The 12657-nt window shown below is 35.5% G+C and overlaps 1 protein-coding gene across 1 annotated transcript in view; it reads right to left on the minus strand.

Moving 5' to 3' along the window:
• THADA (THADA armadillo repeat containing) overlaps positions 1-12657 on the minus strand; it is a 327437-nt gene that overhangs the window by 241128 nt on the left and 73652 nt on the right. The window contains 2 exon segments of the mRNA NM_001109959.1: positions 5386-5499; positions 8375-8507. Coding sequence (NP_001103429.1) covers positions 5386-5499; positions 8375-8507 — 247 coding nt within the window.

Consider the following 12657-nt stretch of genomic DNA (forward strand, 5'->3'; position numbering starts at 1 on the left):
CTAATATACAACATACCAAATAACCGTTCCTAGGTATCTACTGAAAAGAAAGGTACATGAATGTTTACCATTAGGTATGTACAAGAATGTTCTTAAAAGTCCTGGATTAATAATCCAGATTAAAAAACTACACAAATGTTCGTCAACAGAAGAATGAAGAAGTTATATAATATTATATAGCAATGAAAATGAATAAATTACAACTTGGATAGATACGATAAACATAACATTGGTCAAAAGAAGCCATATCAAAAAAGTATATAATGGATGGTTTCATTTATTTAAAATTTTAAATAAAAAAAAACAGGTAAAACTAAAACTAAGGTGTTAAAGTTAGAATAGTGGTTACCCTTGGGGAAAAGGTACTGATGAGAAGGGAACATGAGGAAACTTACAGGTACTAAAATGTTCTGTCTCTTGCTAGTTACAGAAGTGTGTTCACCTGTGGAACTTTACTGCGGTATACATGTGATTTAAACATAACTTTCTAAGGTTATAATCCAATAAAAATTTTACATAAAAAATAAGGACAGGGGGATCCCTGGGTGGCGCAGCGGTTTGGCGCCTGCCTTTGGCCCAGGGCGCGATCCTGGAGACCCGGGATCGAATCCCACATCGGGCTCCCGGTGCATGGAGCCTGCTTCTCCCTCTGCCTGTGTCTCTGCCTCTCTCTCTCTCTCTGTGACTATCATGAATAAATAAATAAAATCTTTAAAAAAAAAAAAAAAAAAAATAAGGACAGGGATGCCTGGATGGCTCAGTGGTTGAGCATCTGCCTTCGGCTCAGGGCGTGACCCTGGGGTAAGGGCATTGAGTTCCACATCGGGCTCTTTGCATGGAGCCTGCTTCTCCCTCTGCCTGTGTCTGTCTGTCTCTCTGTCATGAATAAATAAATAAAATCTTAAAAAAAAAAAAAAAGGACAGGTACAGCACAAGAAAGAGAATCCATAGGCCAACCTCATTTATGAATCCAGTGAAAATATGTAAAAAATATTTTTAAAGAGCCTTTAAGTGAATCTATCAATGTGTAAAAAATATTCATCATGTGAAAGTTGTGGGTTTGGTCTCTGTATGGGAAGATGGTATTGTATGAAAAATCACTATATTCATATTCGCAAAAATGTTCTATGACCAAAAATTAGAAAGATAAAACACATTTAAGCATTATTCACTGAGGATATTGTTATCCACAAAGAAAATCTAAAATCCAAAAGAATTTACGTAACATTAGTTGTAGTATAGCAATTGTTGGCGTGACTTTTTTTTTTTTAAGAGAGTGCACAAGCAAGGGGAGTGGGAGACGGAGAGGGAGAGGCAAGCTTCCCAGCCAGGAGGGAGCCCCATGCAGGGCTCAATCCCAGAACCCTGAGATCATGAGCGGAAAGGAAGGCAGACACCCAAACGAGTCAACCCCAGTATCTTTTTGGATATTGAATTTTCCAGTTCATGAGCATGACTTTTTTCTCCATTTATTCAGATCTTCCTCTATGTCTTTCATTGTTTTTAAGAATAATTTTCTAGAAATCTTATAGATCTTTTGTGAGATTTAATTCCATATATTTTATAATGTTTGTAGTGATTACAAATGGTATTTTAAAGATTATATTGTATGTTGCTGGTGTGTATAAATACAATTAATTTTTTTGGTTATCGTTGTGCTTATATTCAATATAAAGTCATCTTTCTCAAACAAATCAATAAATTTAAATTCCAACCAAAATTCTAAAAGGGGTTGAACTTACCAAGCTGATTCTATACTTATATGGAAGTGCAGTTGAACAAATATAGCCAAAACAATTCCAAAGGGAAAAAAGGGAGATTCATACTACCAGATACCAAAACTTATTAAAAAGACAGTAATTAAAATAATGATATTGGCTCAGGGACAGACAGACTAGTAGACCAATAAAATACAGCACACAAACAGATATGCATATCAAAAAAAAAACAGTACATGAAAGATAGAACAGTGTTATAAATTAAGGGGAAAGGATATACTGTATCAAAAATGCTTGTATATTAATTAAGTAGAAAATAATAAAATTATTTTCTTATCTTATGCACAAACAAAAACAAATTACAGGTGGTATAAAGACAGAAATGTGAGAAGTAAAACTCTAAAACTTTAAAAAGAAATAAAAAAATATCATTCTGACCTTGGGGTATTTATTAATCAAGACCCAAATGCACAAGCCATAAAAGAAAAAGCTGACATATTCCATTTCGTTAAAATTTGAAACTGAATGAGAAGTCATCAGAGAGGGAGAAAAACCTTGAGACTCTTAGTTAACTACAGGAAACAAACTGAGGGTTGCTGCATGGGAGGTAAGTACGAGGATGAGATAACTGGGTGATAGGTATTAAGGAGGGCACATGATGCGATGAACAATGGATGTTATACATAACTGATAAATCACTGAACACTACATTTGAATACTATAAATATGATGTACTATAAATTGAATTTAAATTAAAAAAATAATAATAAAATTTAAAACTTTCATGCAATAATAGCATAAGCAAAGTGAAAGGAGAAGTCACAGATTGGGAGAAGGTATGTGTAACTCAAATAACCAGAAAGGAATATAGTTATCAGGAAAATCATTTTTTAAAGATTTATTTATTTATTTATTTATTTATTTGAAAGAGAGAGAGAGAGCAGGAGCAGGGATCAAGGGATAGTGGGTGTTGAGAAGGAGAAGCAGTCGCTCCGCTGAGCAGGGAACCCATGCAGGGCTTGATCCCAGGACCCTGAGATCATGACCTTAGCTGAAAGCAGACGCTAAACTGACTGAACTACCCAGGGGCCCCAGGAAAATCATTTTAAAACAGAAAAAACCCAACTCCTACAAGACAAAGACAAATAACCAGTTTAAGGTAGCCAAAAGTCTTTAAATGGGCAATTCACAGAAGTAATCCAGAAGACTAATTAATACAGGAAAAGATGTTAAAGCTAGCCAGGTATCAAAGAAATGTGAAATAAAACTGGGAAGCGCCATTTCACATGAAGCAGAATCCAGGTAGAAATTATGTACAGTGTAATACCATTCAGAAATTATAATAAACTTGGAATGCCTGGGTGGCTCAATCAATTAAGTGTCTGACTCTTGGTTTTGGTTTAGGTCATAATCTCCCAAACACGGGATCAGGCCCCTTGACAGGCTCCATGCTCAGCACGGAGTTTGCTTAAGATTCTCAATCCTTCTCCCTCTCCTATGCCCCTCCCTCCCCCATGTTCTCTCTAAAATCAATCGATCTTAAAAAAAAAAAACATTACAATGAACTTATGGACTTACAGCTCATTCATTGAAAAATAATGTTCATTGTAAACACCCCAACTATAAAAAGATGTACGGATGATACCATTTATGTTTAAAAAAAAAAAAGGGTCATAAAAGAATGCAAAATGGAAAAACTTGGCTTAGTGATTATAGCTGAGGGGGAAGAAAGGGGCACAAATTGTGGAGGACCCCACAGCACATATGATTCTATGTGCAATGTTTTACTTCTTTAGCTTGGAAGTGGTTTTATAGATGTTCACTGTTCACTGTACATTTTTATATGCTGAAATGTTTCACAGATACGTAATAAAAATAATAAGAAATACAACACAAAAGGGGAGAAGGAAAGCAAGTTATCAACTAATGCCTAGAAGGCTGGTCAGAGATGAAATTTTTAAATCTTACCAACCTAATAAAAATGACCACTAAAATGCCATGAATGATCTTTTTTTTTTTTTTTTTTTTAATTTATTTATGATAGTCATACAGAGAGAGAGAGAGAGAGAGAGAGAGGCAGAGACACAGGCAGAGGGAGAAGCAGGCTCCATGCACCGGGAGCCCGATGTGGGACTCGATCCCAGGTCTCCAGGATCGCGCCCTGGGCCAAAGGCAGGCGCTAAACCGCTGCGCCACCCAGGGATCCCGCCATGAATGATCTTGAAGCAGGGTAGGACAATAATCATCCAACACTCCTTAAAATCAAATTTCAGGGATCCCTGGGTGGCGCAGCGGTTTAGCGCCTGCCTTTGGCCCGGGGCGCGATCCTGGAGACCCGGGATCGAGTCCCACGTTGGGCTCCCAGTGCATGGAGCCTGCTTCTCCCTCTGCCTATTCTCTGCCTCTCTGTGTGTGTGTGTGTGTGTGACTATCATAAATAAATAAAAATTTAAAAAAAATAAAAAATAAAAATAAAATAAAATTCCATTATTTTCATATGTTCTCATAAAAAAAAAAACAGCACTTCTCTTTTTAAGTGAGAGTCTAGGAAAATGGAACCAAATTATATTTTTCACATTTTGCTGGGGGAAAAAAATCTAAAATTAATAATTTCTGAAAGGTGATTAGCAACATTTTAAAAGTTGTAGAGAAATGAGGATATTTTACATCTTATAGTCATAGGCCAGAAAGTGGCATATGCTAATAAACCCCATTCTTTCCCACTAGTCACACTCTGGCCCACAGGCTCCCCTTTAACACCTCCCACAGGCTCTTTAAGTAAAACCACACGTATGTATGTACGTATTATACTTGATTGACACGTCAGCTCTTCTGTTCCCTGACCTAGTCTGGGCCTCCTACAGTTGGGTAGGAAAGTCCTACTACAAAGCATTTACTAAGAAAACTTAGACAAGGTGTCCTTGAAGATATTCACCATCACGGAGTGGAGGGGAGCTGCAAGGATACCTACCTCAATTTCTCACTCATATACACATACACCCCCACACACACACTTAACCCAGCTGTAGCAGTGATTAAAAGAGACTGAATATAAGCTAAAATTAAAATATGAATATACCAAAAGTTAGATACTTCATTTTAGGGAAAGATCAGCTACTGAATTACAACATGTACAGCAACTCAAAGAAGCACACGGGAAATTTAAAAGTGATAGCACATTCATTTAAAAACTTTTACTTTTTTTTAAAGATTTTATTTATTTATTCATAGAGGCAGAGAGGGGCGAGACACAGGCAGAGGGAGAAGCAGGCATCATACAGAGAGCCTGACGTGGGACTCGATCCAGGGTCTCCAGGATCACGCCCTGGGCTGCAGGCAGCGCTAAACCGCTGCGCCACCAGAGCTGCCCCTTAAAAACTTTTAGATGCAAGAATAGTATTATAAAATACCTTATCTAAGTTGGATGTTTTTACCAGAGTTTAAAAATAGTTCATTTTGGTTAATATATATCAAGTAAAGCAATGGTTTATTTTGTGGACAAGAAAGGCCAAGAAAACAAATCAAAACAATCCAGATCAAGCTTCAAATGCCTGTCCTATTTTCGAGAATTTTGTATCTTTAGCAGATACTTTTTTTTTTTTTTTTTGTACAACAAAGATTTAAAATCACTTCCTTCTTAGCAGGCTTTGTATATTTCCATTATTACCTGGGGGACTGTGCTCTGTGAGTCATCTGTAGGTCCAGCCAAGGAGATTAACTCTTTCATTGTTATTTTTAACAAATCCATTTTGCCTTTCTTAGGTTCAGATGCCAATAGCGCCTATGGAAAAATAAGGCAAAAATTAATGGGGATCTTATTTTACATATACCTATTTGCTATTTCCCAGCATCAATCCCAAAGTGCAAAATCCCCCTATAAAAATAGGAGGTATCAAGTAAGTTAATTAAGCCACGTGGCCTTGGGCAAGTAGCTTAACCTCTCCATCCCTTAGATTCTTCATCTGTAGAATTCAATGAGACTGATATCATGGAATCTCTAAGGTCATTTCCGGGTTTGCTGGTTAACTGTATAATTTTAAGAGGTTGAGGGAATAGCTCTTATTGACAACTCTTTTAGGACCATAACTAGGTGGCAGGTCTCAGATACAATAAGCAAGTCTGTTTTTATTTTTTATTTTTTTAAAGATTTATTTATTTATTTATTCATGAGAGACACAGAGAAAGAGAGAGGCAGAGACATAGGCAGAGGGAAAGGCAGGCTCTTCCCAGGGAGACTAATGCAGGACTCGATCCTAGATCCCAGGATCATCACAACCTGAACTGAAGGCAACCACCCAACCACTGAGCCACCCAGGCATCCCCATTTTTATAATATATTTACCAACAAGAAAAATCTCCTTTATTTAAAAGACAAAACACACACACACACACACACACACACACACACATACACACACAAAACCTGTGGATTAAATTTCTAGCAAGAATTTGGAAACTCCCTGGAGATTGATCAATTATTTAATTCTTTACTAAAGAGTCTCTTCTCCACCTTGGAGTACTATCAAATTGTAGCACAGGAAGCTTCCATGGAGCTAAAAAAAAAAAATACTACAAACTCCAAAGGAGTCCCATATTTGTATTTCTAAGAGCTGCTTGTTTACTTTGTGTGTAACATTTTTTCAGTATACAATAAACATAAAAATAGGATATTAAACTACCTGAGGCAATAAAAAGGAATGAAGCAACATGGATGGATTTTGAAACATGCTAAGTAAAAGAAACCAGACATGAAGGCCACACATTATGATTCCATTTATATGAAATGTCCAGAATAGGCAAATCTATAGAAACAGAAAATAGATTAGTGGTTGTATAGAATTAAGAGTAGGAGTAGCAGTGATTATTTCATTTGTACGTAGCTACTAGCTCCCAAGAGTGAAAGTTTCAAGCTACTCTGCATCTTTGGAGATTTTTATAATCCATGAAAGAAGAATACCCAAAATAGATAAATTTAAAAGAGAATTTTATCATAGTATGTTTAAGCTCAGAAAACATATACACTATTTTTCTAATGACCACTCAAAAAAACTTCATTATCTGCACAAAAGATAAGTTCATTAAGTAGGGCAGTTTTTCTCCATAGTTAACACTAAGTAGAGGTTTCCATGAGAACATAACTTACAGGTAGGTTATACTATAAGGAATGGGACCTCTCTGATTTTTCTTATAATTTAGATTTTACTCAACTAACATAAATAAAGGTATATGCAATTACTGAAATGTCTCCTTGGAATCATAGTTTTTTTTCTGTCAAGAACTGTGTGCATAGTTATAACACTCTTCACAAGGATGGGCTAAGAAAGTGCATGTCCTGACTGCTCTGTCACTGTGACTAATATTTAGTGTGAAATGGGAACCAGAAGTGGAATAAGGATAGCATAAACATGCAACTAGACCTTGCTACTGTATTAACATTTGTCCTCAGACGAATGATGCAAAAACATGAATGAAGTCAGAATGAATTACAGGCAGAACATGAACCAAACTGATATCAGATCAGAGAGGAGTTCATTCCTGAAAGTCACCAAAATTCATCCAGCAGAACTACCTCAATGATCTCTGGATCAAATCAACCACCTCTGTAAGTGCTGTCCATTGTTACCAGACAACAATGACTTTGGAAATTTGAGGAAGGAATAAGAAAAAGAAGGAAAAAAACATAGGTAGGGGCATTAAAAAAAAAAAAAAAAAAAAGATTTCATTTCACTTATTTTTATTGCTTTTATTATACTGCCCCCATTCCTGGACTATATCTTACTGAATATTAAACAAAGGCCTTTTAGGTTCGGGTCTGATTTAGTATATGAGGGCTCTGGTTTTTATTCACTGCATTTATGAGAGTGACAGCTTCTTAATTTCAACACTGTGGAAATAAAATGTTTTTGTATCAACTAGTAATATCTGGGCATGCTGATATGTAGTGTTCTTTAAGGTATAATGTTAAATGAAAAAAAAGCAAGGACAAAACAGTGTGTATAATGTTTTCTTCTGCATTAAAAAAAGAAAACACACTCACACATACCCATTCAATCAGGCTGCTTGGGCTTCAAGTAAGTCTTAACTCTGCTCACACTATCTCTGGGGCTTTTAGAAAGTTAACTTGACTTTCCTAAGCTTCTTAGATAAGTTTCTTCATCTACAATATATGGATGATCAAAGGACATATCTCATAGGGCTTGAGAAGGATTACATAAGATATTATATGTGAAATAACCACTTATAATTGTTAGCTACTACTAGGATTAAAATTATTTTGCACATGGGACATTTTATGGAGGGATTAAAAAGAAACTGTTAATACTGGTTGCTTACAGAGTCTTAAGGGTCCTGAAATAACAGAAAGACTATTTTTTCTAATTCAACAAAAAAGGCAACATGTATACTTCCTAGAAGTGAGGCGGAAATCTATACCACTCTCTGTTCATATTACAAGACTGATCTTGTAGAGGGTTTGTTCCAAGAACAAATCTCTCATGGGAACACATTGTTCACACATACAACAAAGCCACAAATGCTATAGCACTTAAAAGACAGAGCTGTCCCTTATACAATATGCTAACTCACACATCAAGGAGATTGTCAAAAGACAAAACAAATTATCAAAAGACAAACAGCTATATCCCATGAATAGGTACCTGTATGTAGAAAGGAATTCCAGCACTGCGCCTTGTAGCACAGAGTTTAGATGAAGGATCACTGCATTTAATTTCCTCTAAAACATTCCATAACCACTGTTCTGGTAGCTTTTGCAAACTCACATTGGGGCACCTAAAAGGCATATATAAAGCAAACATTTGGAATAATCAAGTACCAGAAGGTAAAAGTACAAACTATTGATACACATCAACACTGTTAGAAAGGAATAAATATTCTTAACATTTAGAAGGAGGGAAACTAAAAATTGTCTCTTTCTACTTTTCACTCCCTTTCCTCTTTATTATAAGTCTTAAGATTTGAAGCTACTAAAGATTCCACCTCCTACAAAAGCATATAAAGCATGTGTCTTGTCTGCAAAATAAGCTTTAATACCATGGCTTATACCCAGTCAAAATGTTTTGGTGTTCTGACATTAATTAAATTCTTATAATCTATACTGCAAAACTCAAGATTTCCAACAAAGAGAATATAACTTTGTTATAATTTATGTTCTATCTTTATAAAGATTATTTATATTAAAAAAACACATATTAAGGTATATTTTAAGGTATATTTTAATAATCACTTCCATGTCTTTCAAAATGATGTGGCCTACTACAAAATTTTCAACAAGATCCTATGGAGAATTAATAAAGCAAGTTGGCATAAACAATTTGAGGTTATTTGGACATTCCTGTTAGTGAGATTCTGCTCTATTATATTTTTATTCTAGAGTGCTTAAGAACATTTTGTTTAAAAAATTTTTTTAACCTTATGCCTTACTAGATTTTATAACATTACCTTAAGAAACAGTATATCCAGTGGTAGATGGACAATTATTTTAGGAGGATTGTAATTAGATTTAACTAAAATTAATACATGAAAATAAAGAGATAAAGTCCAAAGAAAAAATATTTTCTTACATTGTGGAAGACATTCTGTAGAAAGATAACTGATTTCTAATTTGCAGTGAGAATTAGATCTCTCAGAAACACATGTGGGATTTTTTTTCTTATTCTAGTTTGATATAAGATAGACAACTTCAGTTTCTAATTAAATATTCCAAATAGCAATTCAATTTAGTTGCACAAAACAAAATATATGTAAATACTACTACTCTGAAAGACTTTTTTCTAAGTTTGGCATGGGCCTAAAAATATTATTTCAGCCATAAATGTTACAATCAATCTCCCCACTCCCACCAAGCTTTGTGATTTCAAGTTTTCTTTTCACATGGCTTACAAAATTCATCCCACCTGTGCTTCATCCCACTCAGCCACCAAAACCAGCCATCAACAATCTGAACTACAGAAATAAAAGAGATCCAAAGGCATAAGAACTAAATGCAAAGTGTGAACCTTGTTTAGATTCTAACTTGCACAAAACCAATGCAAAAAAGATATTTTCAAATAACAGAGGAAATTTACATGTACTAGATATTATACGACACCAAGGAATTATTTATAGGCTGTGTCAGGACATGAGAGAAAGTGTCCATATTGTTTAGAGATCCACACTAAAAAGTGTCTAGGAGGGAAAATAATAAATGAGGAATGTACTTTATAACACTTCAGTAAGCCATAATGAAAGGTATAGATGAAGCAAGTGTGGCAAAAAATTCTGATAAATGTTGAGTCTGGGTGATGGGCAAAGGTGGTTCATTTTATTATTCTCGCTACTTTTATATATTTATATATATGTATGTTTGAAATTATATGCTTTATATATTTATATATTATGTATGTCTAAAATTTACATTTGAAACTTCTCATAATAAAAATCCATTTGTGTAATATTTGAAATTTTTATAATAAAAATAGTCCTCCTGCATCTTTATATTCATAAGAATTGAAGTTACTATTGTTGGATTTGTATCTTTTAAAAATTAAGATAAATGCCTTGAGTTTCATGGAATCATCTTCTAGTTTATTACTAACATTGCCAGCATGGTATAATTCTCATACAGTTACTCAATCAAAAACTGAAATCCAAATTTCCCAGAGCTCTTAAATGCTGATGATATGGTTATAGATTATAATCTTCCTTTGCTCATTCTTCAGTCTTTTAAGTATATTTGGGTTAATTTACTCCGCAATGGGTAAACAGAGAAAAGAAAAGGAAAATCAAAGCAAAAGACATCTTTTGTGATGTAATCCATCCAAAAAATTGGAGTCACAGAGGTAAATAAAGTAAAAACTACTTGATCTAAGATTACATATAGATTTCATTTACCTGTTATTTTCCCCACCACAGGGCCATTGGCAATGTAGGACTGGCTTATAGATAATGTTGCAGTCTATGGTCAAGTCTTCTATAGGGATTGACTATATAGGAAAAACTAAGAGGGAAAAGGAACTGTAAGAAAGAAGGGGTATTTTCCTATTTCCTTATTTTCTTTTCAAGTGACTAAAATACGAGTACAATAAATACTAGCTCAGTAATGCTCCTCAACACTGCCCATGAGCCTCGCCTGAGCCTCCTAGACCTAGCACACAGAGGTTCTAGCAAAACCAACCAATCTGAAAAGTGTAGGCAGGTCTGAGATGAGACCAGGCCACCTCACCATGCATCATCCTTCCTTGCCTGAATTTACAAGGGTTCATGACTGTTAACAAATCTTGATCTAATTCCTTTTCCATCTTAATAAAATATTCCAGCGTGAGTCTAACCTTAAAATTTTTTCCACATTCCTATAGCCTTCTGTTTTAGCAAGGCTGTATACTTGCCGGTCCCCATTCTAACACACATGCTACACACACACACACACACACACACACACACACACACAGAGGCACATACACATACTCTCTCCATATTCCCAACTAAGCATTTGTTTATGATCTCCACACTTATCCCTATTCATTCAAATCAATAAAACTTACTCCAAATATTATATCTCACAAGGACATTTCCTTTCTTAAAGTCTCTAATGTATTTCAAGGAACTAGACACAAGGTATACAGGGGGTCAGTACAGGGGTGGATTTGAGCTGGGCTCGGAGGATGTGCAGGCAGAATGGTGGAAGGCCCAGATGTGTAGGCTTGGCGAAGCAGGAAAGGAGGAAATAGTTGTTTCAGGGCCCAGAGGCAATTCCCTAATTTAGATTCTTGGCTATCATACCTATAAACAGCTAACCAATTGATTTATTCCCTTGAGTGTTGCACACTAAGACTAAATGCTCCTTGTTAATTTGGGGAATTGAAAACAAAGGTTAGTGAACACTCAAAGAGGTCAAGGCTGGCAAAGTACCCTCACCAAAGTCCTCTCTGGCTCACTCCCAAGGATACAGGAACCTCAGGAGCTCTGGGAAATGCTCAAGGCACCAGCTCCTCCCATCTAGTCCACATAGTATCTTGATCTGGAATTCCCTAGGATCACCAGATTTTCTGTAGAATCCTTCAGTTGTCTGGTTTTCAATTTAGACTTTGCACTGTACCCTATTTCTCTGATTCCCTAGCTTCCTAGCTCTGCATCTCTCCCAGGCCAGTCCTGTCCCCACAGCCACACAAGAAAATTAGTCCAATAATAGAATTCCTACCCTTCTTACTAAAATGAAACATGCTATATTTTAAACTAAATGAACTTACAAGTTTTGTTTAAATTGTCACACCGAAAATATATTTGCCTGCCACTAAGGAAAGAAAAATAAACATTTACTCAATGTTATTATACATCAGATACAACACTAGACTTTTCACATCTTATCTTACTTTGCAACAAACAAGTCTGTGAAAAGGTCTGATTTTCCCCAACGGCCAGGTGGGAGAGTACATGACAGTGGCTAGGAAGACAGACTACAGAGCCAAGTTATTTAGTTTAGAATCCTCACTCTGCCACTTAATAGTTGTGTGATCCAGAACAAGTTATGAAACCTCCCCATTTTTTACTTTCCTCTTTTATAAAATGAAAGGTTTTTTTTTTTTGGGGGGGGGGGGTGAGATTAAATTAGTTTGTCCTGGTGAAGTATTTAATATGTACTGAACAGGTTTTCTAAAATTATTACCTATCAGTGGGGTGACTGGCTGGCTTAGTCAGTGGAACATGTGACTCTTGATCTTGGAGTTGTAAGTTTGAGCCCCACTTTGGATGTAGAGATTACTTTAAAAAGTAAGATCTTAAAAAATAAAATAATTATTATTATGAGAAAAGCAAGCTTTAAAGAATTTCAATTGAACTGATAGAGATGGAACTGTTGGTTTACATTTTAACAAGGCATGCCCCCCAAAACATATTAATAATAACCAAAATATTCAAATAGAACCCCAAAACCAACTGAGGTCAA

This window comes from Canis lupus, chromosome 10 (genome assembly GCF_011100685.1).
Source record: "Canis lupus familiaris isolate Mischka breed German Shepherd chromosome 10, alternate assembly UU_Cfam_GSD_1.0, whole genome shotgun sequence".
Taxonomy (NCBI): Eukaryota; Metazoa; Chordata; class Mammalia; order Carnivora; family Canidae; genus Canis; species Canis lupus.